The sequence below is a fragment of the Lottia gigantea genome (genome assembly GCF_000327385.1).
Source record: "Lottia gigantea unplaced genomic scaffold LOTGIsca_141, whole genome shotgun sequence".
In the NCBI taxonomy this organism is placed as follows: Eukaryota; Metazoa; Mollusca; class Gastropoda; family Lottiidae; genus Lottia; species Lottia gigantea.
The window spans coordinates 384,001-401,643 of NW_008707634.1; the positions used below are offsets into that span (position 1 = coordinate 384,001).

General features: G+C 32.9%; 3 protein-coding genes across 3 annotated transcripts; 2 read left to right on the forward strand and 1 right to left on the reverse strand.

Annotated features, from left to right (window-relative positions):
* Positions 1–304: 304 nt before the first annotated feature.
* LOTGIDRAFT_200437 (hypothetical protein) lies at positions 305–5,076 on the forward strand (the record flags this gene model as incomplete). Its single annotated transcript, XM_009049938.1, has 6 exons — positions 305–419; positions 1,176–1,259; positions 2,297–2,486; positions 2,883–3,029; positions 3,318–3,387; positions 3,984–5,076. 6 exons carry the CDS (start codon positions 305–307, stop codon positions 4,977–4,979), a joined length of 1,602 nt encoding a protein of 533 aa, XP_009048186.1. The 3' UTR covers positions 4,980–5,076.
* Positions 5,077–6,950: 1,874 nt separating this feature from the next.
* LOTGIDRAFT_238342 (hypothetical protein) lies at positions 6,951–11,054 on the reverse strand (the record flags this gene model as incomplete). Its single annotated transcript, XM_009049939.1, has 5 exons — positions 6,951–7,238; positions 7,610–9,730; positions 10,040–10,172; positions 10,406–10,641; positions 10,994–11,054. 5 exons carry the CDS (start codon positions 11,052–11,054, stop codon positions 7,021–7,023), a joined length of 2,769 nt encoding a protein of 922 aa, XP_009048187.1. The 3' UTR covers positions 6,951–7,020.
* An 864-nt stretch (positions 11,055–11,918) lies between these two features.
* On the forward strand, positions 11,919–17,463 carry LOTGIDRAFT_238343 (hypothetical protein). Its single transcript, XM_009049940.1, has 6 exons — positions 11,919–11,961; positions 12,577–12,687; positions 13,053–13,294; positions 13,740–13,872; positions 14,190–16,079; positions 16,298–17,463. The coding sequence occupies exons 2-6, from the start codon at positions 12,606–12,608 to the stop codon at positions 16,507–16,509; spliced, it is 2,559 nt and encodes an 852-aa protein (XP_009048188.1). The 5' UTR covers positions 11,919–11,961; positions 12,577–12,605; the 3' UTR covers positions 16,510–17,463.
* The last annotated feature ends 180 nt before the right edge of the window (positions 17,464–17,643 follow it).

The following is a 17,643-nucleotide window of genomic DNA, read 5'->3' on the forward strand; positions in this document are numbered from 1 at the left end:
TCTATTTGTAATCCTATCGACAAGAAAATTATGTTGTTTAAAGTTATATAAGTATTGAACTTTAAAGCATTATTCTGCAAGAGTTAGAATGCCTTAACCACGTGTAGCCCTTACCCGAACTGAGAGTCAGGTTGTTTAAAATAAATATTGATAGTCCACACGTTACTAAGTGTTAGATCTACTCCAACCCATAGAGCTACTCTCACCACAGTACGGAACGATTGTGTTTGTAGTCAATCGTTAGATCTAAGACTCTAAGAGCTACTTTCGGTTTTAAGCAAGTCGTTCAGAACTATTTTTGAAAATGAAAATCCTGACATGGAACATAAATGGAATAAGAGCCAGCAAAACATCATTGAAGAATTTATTTGAATCATTAGACGCAGATATCATATGCTTACAAGAAACGAAAGTTACACGTCAGTAATCTTATTTCCACAATTCCAGTTCCAATTTCTGCTCTTAGTCACTCAGTTAGTGTTTTAGTTACAAACGTAGACAATATTAAGTTCAAGTACCCGTAACCTTTATCGTCTACTAACAAATTAGGATGTCACCGTCGGTAGTTTGTTTGCACTTTCTACTATAGCCAACATTTATGTCCTAATTGTAAATTTAGACTACCATTTGTTGAAACCGACCAAATTTGGACTTCCACATCAATGTCAACACCTATATATAGGTTTATAGGCCTAGTCTAGTGTAGTTATGTTTATTTATAATAATAAGATCAATCCCCGAATAGTTGGAAAATGTGAAATATTGTATGGATTAGTTCAGCCATGGACTGTGATTCCTCTCTCTATATTGGTATAATATAGTGAGTCGACTATTGATAGGAACAGATGCCTCTGCTGTGATTTTTATTTTTATTTTTAATTTATTAAGCTTATACACAGTCCAGCATTATTAGTCCATATTAGAATACCATAGGTGTGACAGTTTATGACAAGTCAATGAAATCGATCATAACTTGAGACAGCTAGTCAAATCAGATTGCCCTCTATCAAATAACTGAGAATATTTCATAATTTTTTAGGTGATTGGACAAGCCATCAAAATCATTTCTGTTGAAAAAAAGTATCTTAATAGAATTCTACATCGCCCACAAGCTGTATTGAGCGCTATTTGACAGTGAAAATGTATTGTTAATGTTATATTAATATTATTTTAAGGTGATATGTTAGATGAACCATCAGCTATTGTAGAAGGTTATAACTCTTATTTTAGTTTTTCAAGGAAAAGAAGTGGCTATTCAGGTTAGTTTAGCAGTCATGTTTATTTTTATGTTTATAGAAGATGTCTTACATTCAAAGGGATACTACGTCTTAGAATATACTTGTCCTTTGGCTTTTATTTGTGTTTAATAGTGACCATTGGTTAAATAAGTATGCATCCCACACTTTATCGAGTTTGAAAAAGCGACAATAAAACTATAATCAGAATTTAAATAAAAAGTGAGCAAGCGATGAATCCCTTCAGTTTGAGAAAAAAAGAGTCTGGGTAATCAACGCTAAAACAGGAAACAATCATCTTCTGGTGTATACAAACAAACTTTGTCAATTATTAATATTCGTTGAAAATTGTGTCAGTGGTGGAGTTTTCATTCTAAATTGTATGAATTGCTTTTTCGCAGAGTCGCTTAATCTCCTACGAGGCATTATTATTCCGTCTTCAAAATATGTCTGACAATGTCAAGGTCAATTCAAGAGTAGAGGTCAAGGACGCGAGAAACTCCACTTGAGAGTTACTTCCCCTTGTGATAACACCAGATTAAATAGACTCACGATTTGAAATCGCTTAATGGATGTATTAGGCGTTTTATAATTAATTACTTGATTTTGTGGATATATCGGATTATAGAGGGATTTTGATGTATTGGACAGCAGGTGAGTCCACTGATGGATATATACTGTTATTGGCCAAATTCGAGCAAAATTAAAATTTTATGTCCATCCTAAGACGTAGTATCCCTTTAAAGTAGTGCGTCCAACTCTTAGGTTAAAGGTTATCTTCTTATTGCATGCTTTGGACTGCGAAAAATCCCCATTAAACAGTCCATGTTTGTCTGACTCTACTACAGCAAACAAATGTCAAAATAGCTACCAGAGGTTTGAATAAAGGCAGATGTTTTGGACAATTCATAACAATTTCATAAGAGCCTCTGCAACAGTTGCAGTATAAAACATGTTTTCAAGAATTTGAATTGTGTAGATTGATCAATGTCCCCAAGAAACGTAAAAGTTTAGAAAACCTCTTTACAATCTGTTTAAAGAAGACTATTCTTTATCAAAAGGTGTGGCAACATTCTGCAAAGAAAAGTTTACACCAGTGAAAGCTGAGGAAGGATTGAGTGGATGTTTAACTCAACAAACAGATGATAATGTTGGTTGCTATGGTTACACAGAAGATTTTGATGAGGACAGTAAAGAATTAGAAAATTTAGATGCTGAAGGACGAGCTGTTATTACTCAACATGAGTTTAAGTTAGTAGAATTGATCTTAGCATTATTTAACTCAGGGCTGTTTATGTTAAAAATTCCCTACCAGACATTTGAACATGTAAATTAAGATCTTGTTCCAATTTACATTGAGATTGCCTGAAAAAATTTTAAAAATCTAGCATATTGTGACATAAAATGTCCTAAAGATCAATTTTTTTGTTATTCTTTTTGGAGCTTCAATCAGACATGATTGGCAAATACAGATAAATCAAAATCCACGATCTGACTCATTCTGAAGTCATTCTGAGATTTGTTATATTTTGATGGTTTTTCTATTTCGTTTTGTAAGGCATAGTTTTTAATGCATTGTTTTACAGTGAAAATAGTGAGTGTATTATTACTTTATGACTATTCATTGAATTTTTTTGAATATTTTAGGAATAAAGATGGAGAATCAGAATTTGTATCTATTATCAATGTTTATGTACCAAGAGCAGCTGATAGAGAAGATAGAAAACAATACAAACTCAGATTTCTCTCCTTGTTACAGAATAGAGCTGAGACTATAATCAACAATCCTAAACAGTATGTACCATAATAAAATTTATTCCACTGTTAGCCGCCAAAATAAAAAGGCTTCAAAAAAGTGTATATGAAACATATATAAAACATATATAGGACATAGGTTTGTTTCATTAGTGATATGATAACCATGTATTTTTTTATGGAATATCGCAAATAAATTTGAGCATATTATGTTTGGATTCAGTAAAAATTTTAAAAATTATGTTAGAAGAAGTCTTTCTTTAATCTTTCTTTGATCTTTCTTTGATCTCCTACATCTGGGTATAATAATTATATTATTTGTTCCAGTCATGTGATAGTTTTAGGAGATATAAATACAACTCACAGAGCATTAGATAATTGTGATACAGAAAGTGAGGTAAGTCTGAGTATTTTATAAATAATAGTGATTACTAGTGTTTGCTTCTTCTTCATTGTATCAGAAAATTTCTAATGTATGTATGACATGGCCTAAAATTTTGATACACACAAAAGAGCTCCTAAATGTTTTTTCTAATACATATTTAAGGGTACATTGATCTCATGAGTCAATAGATCTGGATTATTTCCCTTGTCACAGATTGTAAGTTCATAGTCTTGTTAGATTGTTCTCTGAAAGATATCTTTGCTGTATAGCTTACCTAGAAACCTTCTTTTTGTACAGCTAATCAAGGAATCTATTGTTAATGTACAGCTAATCAAGGATTCTATTTTTAATGTACAGCTAATCAAGGATTCTATTTTTAATGTACAGCTAATCAAGAAATCTATTTTTAATGTACAGCTAATCAAGAAATCTATTTTTAATGTACAGCTAATAAGAAATCTATTTTAAATGTACAGCTAATCAAGAAACTTATTGTACAGTAAATCAAGAAACCTATTGTACAGCTAAACAAGAAACATATATTTAATGTACAGCGAAACTTGAAACCTATTTCTAATGTCAAACTAATAAAAAACCCTGTTTTATAGGAATTTACCATCAGACCCAGTAGATTATGGATGAACCAGTTTTTAATTGAAAAAGACAAAGATCCTAATCTGAAATGCGATGATGAAGAAAGGCATATTTTAGGTGAAACAATGACTCCTCATCTTATTGGTGGAAAGTTCGTAGATTCCTATAGACAGTTACACCCAGACGTCAGTGATGCATTTACAAACTGGTGTACAACAACCAATGCTCGTGAAAATAACTATGGCCGGCGATTAGATTATATCCTCACTAGTGAAGAGTTTCATTCTAAATATGTGCAGGAAGCTGTTGTTATGCAAGAAATTGAAGGATCGGATCATTGTCCTGTCAAGGTTACATTTAGTTGTGAAAGTGTTACTCCCAAAAAATGTCCGTCTTTGTGTACGAAGTATATGCCAGAATTTAAAGGAAGTCAGTTGAAATTATCAAATTTTTTTATCAAGAAATCAAACAGTGTCATAATTAAGGATGTTTCTCCTGAAAATTCTTCCGAAATCTCTACTACATCAGTCAGTGTAACAAATTTGAAAAAAAGAGCGCCTGACAACTCTGGTATGAATGCATCAAAACGTGTGAAAGTTGAAATTGGTAAACAAACAAATTTAAGTAATTTTTTCAACAAACCAAAGGCCACTACTCAAAAATTAGAAACTAAACAATTAACTTTGCAATTCACAGACACTTCTCCAAAAAAAGAAAAGATAACTCTCCCCACAGAAAAAGTTTCTCCATTCTTTAAAAAAGAATCAATTCCAAAGATTCAAAGTGAATCTCATCAAAATTCAGCTTCTGCTTGGAAGAATTTACTGTCAGGTCCAGGAAAGGCACCATTATGTAAAGGTCATAAAGAACCATGTGTCTTGAGAACTGTGAAGAAAGATGGGCCAAACAAAAACAAACAATTTTATGTGTGTGCTAGAGGTGAAGGTCATAGTTCTAATCCTGAAGCTCGTTGTGATCATTTTGTTTGGGTGACTCATAAACCAAAATAACCATTGAAGTTTATTTTTTTATATGTATGTATATTGAAAGGTGGTTGCATGTGTGCTCATTTATTGACTTTAGATACATTAAATTCTGTTCCTTGAATACTTGTCCCTCTTCTACAAATTAAAGGTCCAGGGTTCAATCCCGGCATAGGTTGAGATAATACCTTCGGATTTTTCAACCTGATTACCCCCTGTCAGTGATACAGTTAAGAGGGGCTGACACGGAAAAAGCGTCTAGTTGTTTGGATGGGACAATAAACCGAGGCCCTGTGTGCTACGTGTGCTTGTTAAAGATCCATCGACAGTTGGAAATCGAAAAAAGAGCAGGCTAATACTGCTGTCCTGGCAAAATTTCCCTCATTGCACCCTGCATGGCGTTGCCCGTCTTCACAAGCCCACATGATGCAGAAAAGTAGGACATAAAACTCCATTCATTTTATTTCAAAATTAAAGGCCACAATGATATAACAACAACAATTGTACAATGATTTATTTTCAGTAAAAAATAATATAAATGATAATTTACAAATTTTATAATTAAAAAAAAAATGATAAAAGTGGTCAAGATCAAGCCAAGATTAAATATTAAATTAACCCCTATCCTCTTTCTCTTTAAAAAAAAAAATAGAATCATGGCTTATATATTTGTGTCACCATTTTCAACATAAATGTAACTATGTTTTTTTTTAAGTTAACATGCCTTTTGATAGATCTACTTAATAAATGCAAAATATTCTAAAATGTTATTAAGTATCCAATATAAGGTGAACAATAGAAATTAATGGTACCGAAAATGTTTGTTTTTTTGATAGAATTTGTTTTGTTGAATAGTCCAAAATACATCTATTATGGTTAAAGATCAAAAACATGACTTAATATATTTCTTACTATTATAAACTAACTAGATATATGATATCATACATCAAATGTATAAAAGATTTTATTTCAAATCCTACCCAGATGAGCATATATCTTTGCTTCATTATATTCCAAAACTGTACACTTAGTAAATAAAATACATTGAAAAACATATAAGGCTACTTGTCATGAAAAATGAAGATATTGTATCAATAAATTAAGTTGTGATTATATAAAGACATCTATGAAGTGATGTAATGTTCTAGGTTGTGCCTATTTAAAGGGATAAAGCTCATCTTAAAATCTGCAGCTGGAATATCATACTGTAATGTGCCATTAGTATTAATAGCTGATATTGAACCAATTCAACTGAAAAAGCAAATTTTTGCATGACTATCCATTTGACTTTTTTTTATTTGATCATTATCATAAATGTGGATATTTATAACAGAGAAAACACACTTGTGTTGTGTTGAACAGTAACCTTTGATTCAACTTGCCGATATTGCAATGAGGTCTTAAACAAAGTTTTATAGCTTCTATGAAATGGAATCAGTTGACTAATAAGTAAAAACCGTACTCAAGGAGAATAGAATAAATTTTGTTGCAATGTTATCCTCAAAGAATGCTTGTTAGATTAAAAGTTTGGTGGTCAGGATTCCTTATAACCTTGATAAAATCGATAAATATGTTTTATTCTATATACAAAGATAGTATTTTAGTATTATCAAAGTTTTGATAAATATTGAGATCAAATCACACCTTCAGAAAAATTTACATCAGAGTTTATCCTATTTTATACTTTTATCTAGCAAGAACACAGAATCATTCTGCTTAACCACATATTCGGTTATATAACAACTAATGCAATTTCACTATTTATGTGAATCCAATCAAATCTGATGGCAAGAGGACCAGTAACAATCATATATAGCACTATAATGCACAATAAGAAAAGATGATTTAAAAACTTGAAAAAACTGATGCAAAGAAATCTTTTAATAAATATCTCTAGGAGAAAAAGTCATCATCTACCATTAATTTAACATCACATCCAAAGTGGCTTTTCAAATAACACTTTGGACATTGGTGTAATTATTCCATTTTATCGATATTGATCAGGGGAAAATTGATAAAGAATCTCTTGTTGCTAGAGTTTATAAGACTTTATTATAAGATGTTGATCCTAGGCTATAGATACACTGTCTCTAATAGCTTTATGTCTAGAAGGAGCAGGATGTATGATATGTTGTGGTGAGCCATGTTTATTGTTCAATGCTAAATAATAATTCACATTATCTCCTTCTGGTGTTTCTGTTGATGATAAAGCATGAGTGCCTGTATTAGATGGTGCTAGGAAGGCTGGATCATCTGGATCTAGTTGTATATAAAGATGATTTGTGACTAAAAATAGAAAAGAAAAAGTTTTAAGTCTCAGTTGGAACAGCTCATCAAATCAAAAGGGGCATTCTGGTAGGTCGATTTTTTTGTTTTGCTCAAATTGGTGACACCAGAATCAAGAGAAAGGTGTCCTATAACTTATCTGAAAGTATTAACCTACACTTTATTAAACAAATTCAGCCTGATCAAGTAGATGTAAATAGGATATTTTAGAATAATTTTCAGGTATAATTTACGAAATTTCTGCCACTTTAAATCATACTCCCCCATTTCATTTTTTGATAGCAAATTTTTTGTTAACTGCTTATAGTCAACATCAAATGGATACTGAGTTTATTTTTAAGAAATCAGAATAATATTTAAATGAAACTTACTATTATCTGTATCTTCAGGGAGGTCCCCATATCCACTTCTTGTTGTAGTTCTTGTTACTGTTCTACGATCAAGTTTGGGATTATGTTCAGAGGTGGGATCTGTAGAATCTCTTGTATTATCAGTCCAAAGCGCTTGATGTGTCTCTATTCCAGTCCTAGGGTCTACACCTGATTTCATTACTGTTGTTCTATGGCCTTCCGGTTGTGATCTTCCTTTTGGAACTACAGATGAGTTTTTGGGATATGATCTTTGATGACCATGTGGTGTATCTCCATAAGATGCAACTGAATGAGGTGTTGATGAACGGGCTGGGTGACCTGGGTAATCAGTACCTCTATTGTATCCATCCTGGCTTTGAGGTCTTGATTCAGTTGAAGCCATCATGAATGTCTTCTGTACTGGACCATTTTTAGATGGTGATTGCTGCACAATGTAGGCTGCCTGTGATGGAGGCATCCCAGGTCCTGTTGGTATACCTTGGTATGCATAGGCATAGGTCTGAGTGCCTGGTGGAACTGCACCTTGTCCTGGCATCATGCCATATGGCATACCATAATTAGACATGGGATACATTCCAGGATACATTCCATAAGGATTATTATATGCAGTATTTAATGGTTGCATCCCGTCAGGTAATGGTTCCTCTGAAACTGGTCGATCAAACAATGGTTCAAAAGCTTCTGGTGGTAAAACATCCTCATCTCTATCTTTACTCTTTGACTTTCTTTTCTTTTTCTTATTTTTAGGCGATTTCTGTGATTTGGAATGATTTGGATTCACCATTAAATCTGGATCGATGTTTTTACTTTTCTGTGTGATTTCTCGCACTTCCAGATCATTGGAGTCCATATCCTGAGACCGAGAGTCTTTATGATGTTTAGATTTGGTCTTGGTATCAGGATGAACTGAGGCTGTTACAGTAACTGGTTCAGGTACTGACATAAAACTACTAGAATCAAAATCTGATGGTGGATCAACTTGATTTCCTCTATTTCTTGATTTCAATCTAGCTTCACTGGCTTCTTGAGCTAAACTTTTAGCTCGTTTTTGATTGTCTTTCTGAGAGGAAGTACTTCTATTGCTATCTCTAGCTTCAGTTCCTCTTTGTAATTCATCTCTTGATGGTGATTCACCATGTCTTGATCTTCTTGGTGATCTACTGGGTGATTCACCATGTCGTGAACCTCTTGATGGAGATTCACCATGATTTCTTGGTTTTCTTGAAGGACTGTCATCATGTCTTTTCATATGCCCCTCTTCATGATTATCTTTATCTCTCTTAGTGCTTCTAGAGTGATGACCTCTCGGTGAACTTTCCACATTTTGACCATTCCTCTTTGCATGGAGAGGAACTTCAATTTTATTATCATCACTTTCAAATACTTCATCAATGAGGGTCTCTTGGCTATTTTTAGGTGTTGCACTTTGTCCTCCATTACTAGACCTTCTCCTTATTTCTGCATTAAGTAAATTTTTCAAACTTGTCTGTTCTTTTTGCCACCCATCTCTAGCTTGTCCCTTTTCTTCAATGTCTGAACTGATACGATTCTTTGTAGATGTGTCTGTTTCTGGAACTCTTGGGCCTCTACGAATTTCAGCATTCAAGGCATTTCTTAAATCTGAATCGTCTCTTTTCCAAGCTGCTGAAGATTCTCCTTTCCTTACATTCATTTGCACCTCATTTGTATTCTTGATTTGAGGACCAGAATGTTCATGGTTATTTTCAGTTGGAATAGCAGCTAGTCTTGCATTTTGAGCACTGGTAGTAGAGATATAGTCCCCAAATTCGCTTCCATCTTCATAACGTGGTTTCATGTCACGAATACTCCTCCTACCCAGATATTGTGGTCCATCTGAACGACGGAAAGCATTGGGATCATTTTTATCAATTGGTTCTGAGTTCCAAATACTATTATTGTCAACGCCAAGACTGGCTACAGATTTCTCTTCCAAGTCTTCCGTGTCTTGTCCACTTCCAACATACTCCATTATTCTTCCTGAACGCCAACACCACACCAAGATAACAGCAACTACTATCAATGTTAATAGACCCAGAATGATACCAACTATAGCACCAACAGGAAGATCTGAACCAGCTGTAGCTGCTCTATCTGATTCTTCTGAAATTCAAAATGCATCAAATTGTAACATAAAAACTGTGGTTGTTGATACATTTTACCCTTTATAAAAGAACATAATTATTTTTTAATTCTTCTTACTCCTACTTTGAAGATTTTTTTTTAAATGGGATTAATATATACGGTCAAATTTTTTTGAAGAACTATTTTTGAACATATTGTCCATTCTATGTCTCCTTTGCTTCATTGTGCCTTTTGCTCACACAAGAATTGAAAAACAATGAAAATATTTTTGATAGATTTATTTTGGGACGAAACAATTTTAGCCAAGTTGTTTTAATGTATACTTACTGTATGCCTTTATCTTGAGGGTAAATATATAAGCTGTTTGTGGAAGGTTTCTTGGTCGAGATAATCGTAATGTGACCCATTGTTTATCACTATAAATAGTATCGGTACTCATACTTGTACACCCTAATCTTCGCTAAAAATATAAAATTTGTTTTTTGATCAATTATTGGTTTAGCCCCATCGCAATTTTAATAAGACACTATTACAAAATGTGCAACAAATGTAAGGTCTCTAGAAAGGCTTTGACCATGTATATTCAAATAGTTACTACATAACACCAGAACACAAACTGTATCTTCATCCAGGCATATGGAATATTATGAAAAGTACCATTATGTGTAAGACACTGTAAGAGCTAACACTCACCAAATAATTTCCAGATGCCTGACGTTCATTAAAGATGTCCAAATATGTAGAACAATCTTGGATTTGAATAGCTTCTATGATGACTTCTAAACGATAATCTGAATCAGTGTAACCAGCTTCCAATACCACAATACATTCTGATGGCATGGTCTTAGGAGAATAGCTTGCTTTACCATTCAACACAATATCAAAATCAAATATTGTTAAATCCTGACCACAAATAAACTCCATATCATCTGAAATATAAAGTGATAGGTGTGAATTAAGTTCAAATGATAAACATATGGATATCTGTAATTCATTGCCGGTGTGTGGATTCCAGGTTTCATGCAGGAAAGAAGAAATAAGGTATGACAGAAAGGATTCTGAAGAGGTTTCAAGCCATTGTATGATAGTATAGCTTTTATCTGCACCATTCAAATTTCTCATTTTAGATTTTTAATTGGTGTCTTGACCAGATTATAGCATCACCATCACAAATATTCTTGAGTACAGATAGTTATCTGAAGGAATAACTAGGCAGATATCTTTCTGTGAAGGGTGTGCGGTTACCAGTCAACTGCCAAATTTTTTCTCAAGCACACTTACACACTCTCTGGGCAGACGACAGTTGGGAAACTGTCCACATCAAAATAATAAGACTCTTCATGTTTAGTTTTAAAACTAACCAACTTTAATCAACCATATTTATCAAAATTCTTTTTGGGTTTTATCTCTGAAAGGTAGACATAAAGGATATAAAATAACAAAAAAACAATAGTAATTTCATTAGTGACATCAAAATGACAATGGCTTTCATTTTAAAACCCTAAGTCTTTTTTTACTTGAACAATTGGATGTAAAACTTAATTTCATGTGCATTATATCCTACAGATTGGGAAATCTTTTCTTAATAAAGCATCTTTGAATTGTCTTGAAATAGTATACTAAAGAATATTGCAATCCATATCGTACTGCTTATATTTGAATCCCTAAATGAACAACAAAATTATATTTTTTCATCAAAAATATATTCTACCAAACATAGATTATTTAAGATTAAGACTATTTCTTTTAAAGTTATTTCCAAATATGGCATAATTCATAATTATGTGCTCAATGCTTAAATCCAATCAACCCCACATTAAAAAAATGTGATGGGCCACCTTTAATCAGCCCTCAACTACGTACGACTTCTCACTTTTCATACCTGTATTTACTCTTTGTTGTTTTAATGGTAGAAAATAAGATGAACGCTTCTCACGGTTTAACGGTCGTGACTATATTTAGGTCATTGTTATTATTGTCAGCCATATTGCATGTTTTGACCTAGGTGTACCTGTTCTTACCTGAAGAGTCTAAACTAAGAGATAATCTATTTGTCTCAATTACAGCATTCGACCTCAATTTTCAATGCACATACCCGAAAAATGATAACAATATACAATTTCCACTTTAAAAAATTTAAACAAAGTACTAATTTTGAAAATGAAAATAATTTATCAATTGGTTTAGACTTGCCAGGTGACAAATTATTTAGGTCAAACAAAACGGATGAAAACAAACAGTTTTGAACGGTAAAGTGATCATATTTAAAATTTGACATAAATTCAGGTAACTGGAAGCTTTATTTGAACGATTCCAGATTAGTATAAGATCAATAAAGCATTTTTTGTATTCAAAACACCTGTAATTAGTAAGATTAGGTATATTACTACTTGTCAAATTTGAATTATGATAGATAACTGACTTACATTAAATTGATAAGTGGTGATATCATAGGAGTTACCTTAAATGCATCACATCACAATTTTTTAAAATTACTGTAGGCCTGTGCCAGTGCCTACCATTGAATAGTAAAATGTTACTGCTGATAATAACTTTGTACTTTCGATCACCCTTATCTTAAATGCATATCAGAATGGAGATCAACTAAAATAACATGGACTCTTTTAAGTGGATTGATTAGGTTTAGCAACTTATTTTTACACAGTGGTTCCTTGATAATGTTCGACCCAACCACACATCATATTGATAAATCTAGCCTTTAATGTCCTGTTTACTTTGAATTTTGGTTTAATTAGTTATTGATATAAGAAATTTTAAAGCAGAACCTGTACCAGCAATATTTTTATATCACTCTATTGATGAATGGAGCACTATTTTAACAGTGAAATATTTTGTTTTTGTAGATATGGAAATAACATAAAAGAGAATTAAGATGGGTAGAAGGGGCTACCATGTACTGCAATTACTTGCATTGGTACTTATACCAACAACAATATTAGCTGTAGATAGAGTTTGTAAGTGTATAAGATGTGTACATTAGTCTTGGGTTCTCATCAGCTAAACTATGAAAGTCAATATTTCTACAGTATTGTTTGGAGTTAATATTTGTACATTAAAGTAATACTACCTCTTATTATGTTCAGAGGTGGGATCTGTAGGATCTCTTGTATTATCAGTCCAAAGAGCTTGGTGTGTCTCTATTCCAGTCCTAGGGTCTATATCTGATTTCATTAGTGTGAAATATATATATCTTCTTTCATATATATATTTATATATAATATTCTCTTATTGGCAAAGTATGAGAATTAAAATTTTGTGTTCATTCTATGAGGTATAGTATACCTACAAATATATATATATATGATGATTTTGCTTTCAGATGATATGGATAGGTTATCAACATGTAGACAAGAAGTAACTATATATGATTTTAATGTTATATTAAATGGTAAAGCTAATGCAGCCCCAGCTAATCCTCCTCAAGAATGTACTATCATGTTAAAATCAGGCTATACAGATGGTAAAAGTCAACTGGAAGTAGCTATTAATGAAGTTCAAATAGAAGATTGTGCAGTGTTTGTGGATATTTTTAATGGAAAAGGTGCTTTTGGTAATTATCTGGTAAGTAAATACTTCTAAATTTCTGCAAAAAACTAATTGTTGAATTGATTGATTTTTATTCAGTCTTTAAACTAACCTGAAGGTCAAGGGTTCAACACCAGCATAGGATAATATTTTTCAACCCGGATTCCCCTTGTCATGCAGGTTGTAGGAGATGAAATGGAAATGTCCTTGTGATGAGAAAATAAATCAAGGCCTATTGTTGGAAATTCAAATAGAGTAGGCTAATATAATTTAGTTTATTAGCCCAATTTAGTGCAGAAAAGTAAGATGTTAAAACTCCATTTGTTTCTGTTCTAAAAGTGATTGATGCTATGGAGAAACAATCAGGCATTTTGCTATTTTGGTGAATTCAGTATTGTTGCCAATTTTAGTCTTGGATGAATTCAAGACACAGTCATGATGATTTATATTTTTATTTACCCTTAGTACTTGTTGTTTGTAGAGACGTTTAGGATGTAACTCAGAAAATAAAGATAAACTATATTCAGATTCTGAATGGATTACAATTAGATTTACTAGACCAGTTATCTTATACCAAACAGTTTATGTCTTTAAATTAACAGTTACAACTTGGGGTAAGATCACAATCACAAAGATTACTATTTCTGATTAAAAATGAAGCTAAGAATCCACCAATCATTAAGATATATTGTAATGGCATCTTGGCATAATTTCTCTCAGACTCATTGTACATGTGGTGATCTTCCTGAGCTTCAGCTTTTTTGTTTACGTCTAGACAAATTTAGAGGTTATGTATCGTAAATATACGTTGATTAGGGGGAGGGGGAGAGGTCAATTTGTCAAAGTGTTTTACACAGGTAAAAGCTAATATTGTATTTTAAATCCAGATAAGTGGTTTTGGATTTAATTCCTTCTTTTTGTCTTCTTTCAGAGGATCCAGATGTTCCTGGGTTGTTTTTGGGTGGAACTATATTATCACCTGGAGTTATTATAGGAATAGTTGCTGGTCTATTGTTAGTTATTGTACTGTTTGCTATATTAATATGGTGCTGGCGATCTGGACGTATCTATAACTATATTGGCACACCTCCTGAAAAATATGATTCAACCAAACAGAAAATAGAAAATGGAGAATATAATAGTGGTCTTGATAAGTCTGAAACAAATTCTGTGAAATCTGGCATTGATCACAGAGATCCAGCAGTTTGGTCTACTTTAGCAGGTGAAAAGCAACACCCATCTTACAGACCTCCAGGTGGACATCAGTATATAAATAGACGGACTTACCAGGATTCTAGGGCAAGAACATTTGATAATCGTGATCCAAATGGCGTCATGCTAAATGGTGGATGCCCAAGAGAACAGATTAATTTGAAACAGGCACTTATTGCCAATAGACAAAGATCTGTAAATGGTGGCTCTTCTACTCAGTTTCGAAAAGAAACTCTAATTGATGATGTATTTGAAAGTGATGATAATCAAGTTGAAGCACCACATGAAAATTTTCAAAGGGGTCATCATTCAAGAAGTTCTAAACGAAGTCAAGATAATGATGAAAAGAGGTCATCATTAAGAAGTAATGCTGAATCTCCATCAAGAGATTCAAGACATGGTGACTCACCCAGTAGATCACCAAGAAGATCAAGACATGGTGAATCACCATCAAGAGATGAATTACAAAGAGGAACTGAAGCTAGAGATAGCAATAGAAGTACTTCCTCTCAGAAAGACAATAAAATACGAGCTAAAAGTTTAGCTCAAGAAGCCAGTGAAGCTAGATTGAAATCAAGAAATGACAATGCAGAGGATTCAGCCTCAGATATTGATTCAGCCAGTGTGATGTCAATACCTGAACCAGACTCCCATCATAAAACACATTCCAAAAACAGACAAAACGAAGACTCTAATGATGATTCTGATAATTCTGATGATTCTGATGATTCAGAAGTGAGAGAAATCACCAACAAGAGTAAAAACAACAATCCAGATTTAATGGTGAATCCAAATCATTCCAAATCACAGAAAAGTAAAAACATCGATCCAGATTTAATGGTGAATCCAAATCATTCCAAATCACAGAAATCGCCTAAAAATAAGAAAAAGAAAAGAAAGTCAAAGAGTAAAGATAGAGATGAGGATGTTTTACCACCAGAAGCTTTTGAACCATTGTTTGATCGACCAGTTTCAGAGGAACCATTACCTGACGGGATGCAACCATTAAATACTGCATATAATAATCCTTATGGAATGTATCCTGGAATGTATCCCATGACTAATTATGGTATGCCATATGGTATGATGCCTGCCCCAGGAACTGTGGCGCCTGGAACTCAGACCTATGCCTATGCCTACCAAGCGATGCCAGCACCTGGTATGCCTCCTCAACAAGCTGGACAAGCTGCATTTATTGTACAAGAAACACCTACAAGGGATGGAAAGGTACAAAAAAAAGCTTTTATGATGACTCAAGAAGGTCAACCTCATCCCAACTCACGTAATCCAGGAGCACCTGGGTATTCATCAACACCATATGGAGATCCCTCTCAAAGAGGATCTGGTCGTCAAAGATCACACACACCTCCATCTAAAAACATCATACCACAGCTTCCACAAGATAATGGTCAGGGTCATCGGACAGCCATGATGAAGTCAGGAGTAGATCCTAAAACTGGGATTGAAACTAATCAAGTATTATGGACTGACACTACTCGAGACCCAAGTGATCCACCCCCTGATGCTAATCCGCAGATCACACGTAAAACTGTTATTAGAACTACAACAAGGAGTGGATATGCTGACATACCAGAGGACACAGATAAGAGTGAGTATAATCTATAACATATTTATTTATGTCATCAATAACTTTCTTTTCCTCACATATAACACTTGATACACTATCAAACAGAATATTGGAATTTCTTTGTCCAAGTTACCTATATCCAGTTATTAATGCAAATGCTTCCATATGTATTGGAATCCTTGATGGAAAATGGAGAATGGTGAAATCGTTATGATATTGTTTTTTTTATGTCTTTTCAGTAACTGACTATTTACAACTTCAAGCTGATCCGAACGAACCATCATTTCTGTCACCATCAAGAGGTGGTCCACATGTTATTGACAATTCAGACATTCCTGATCGTGACAATATGGCCTATTATCTGGGACTACATAATCCAGACTCATCTCAAGTTGTACATCCTGCACCCAGTAGAAATAGAGCTATTAAAGATAATGTGTCAATAGCATAAATTATTGGGATTATTTTTTAGGAAATTTAATAATTGAAGCGATTAAAGGCATTCTATGTCCTTAGTTTCTGATGCCATAATTATTAATATTAAAGAATCTATGAAAATAATTAAATTAAAGATAAAGTAAAGTATTAATTCAGAATGTATCAGACTCAATAGAAGGAATTTAATGATTAATTCTAATAAATGTGGCAGAGATGGTCTCAAAATATTTTGATCTCTTCATTCTAATTCAACATCTGTCGCTGTTCAGATTTATTAACCAAACTGTTGAAACATTAAACATCAGTTGCTTTTATATTTAATATTAAACATTTGTATTACAAGTTTCATTATGGATACATCATGCATCATGCTTAAAGGGATTGTAAAGAGATTTTTTCTAAAAAATGTATGTGTATTTGGGACTGAAAGCATCAATCAAACACTTCAATTTAGCGGAAAACCACAGACATCTGACTGAATATTGGTACGGGGAAAATTGATGTTGTCACTGTCCCCAATACACATAGAAAATTGAGAAAACCTCTTTATATTCCCTTTAAGTCAAATTACAAAGTACACCATTGAAAGACTCCTTTGTTCTCATGGCAGCACCGAATTTATCAATTTTAAACATGGATTTGACCTTCATGACATTCTAATTTATTGATTAAAGTGTATAAAGTGCCTGTGATCAAGTGCAGTTTGATGCTCTGTCTATACAATATTTACTTTGTTTTTAGTTGTTTTTTTTCCTTTAGTGCTCTTGCTTAAAAATAATTTTAAATATCATTTTGTAAGTTTAAAATTAATCATTCATGATTTACTCATTTTTTTAAATATCATTAATCATTTTAGATATAATTATTGTACAAAGATTTAGAATTGAATTATTCATCTATTTGTATTAAAATATTTATAATGAATTAATGAAATTTTCTTGTGTTCCTAAATATATTTTCACAAATTATTCTCTCCAGTTTACTTCAATCTGTGCTTTCGTAATTTCAATTCCATATTTACCAGACGCAGTAAGTAGGGTCTCTGAGAGGGTTTCTACCCAAGAAAAATTTTGAAAAATAGATTGATTTGTTGAATTCTGACACATAATCTTGGACAAAATATATATAAATCATATTAAATTGTTAG

Excerpts from the sequence above, each read along its gene's own strand:
- LOTGIDRAFT_238343 (XM_009049940.1), top strand. The coding sequence starts at position 12,606 with ATGGGTAGAAGGGGCTACCATGTACTGCAATTACTTGCATTGGTACTT. Across the intron at positions 12,688-13,052 it reads ATTAGCTGTAGATAGAGTTT|ATGATATGGATAGGTTATCA; the intron begins GTAAGTGTATAA and ends TTTTGCTTTCAG. Across the intron at positions 13,295-13,739 it reads GTGCTTTTGGTAATTATCTG|AGACGTTTAGGATGTAACTC; the intron begins GTAAGTAAATAC and ends TGTTGTTTGTAG.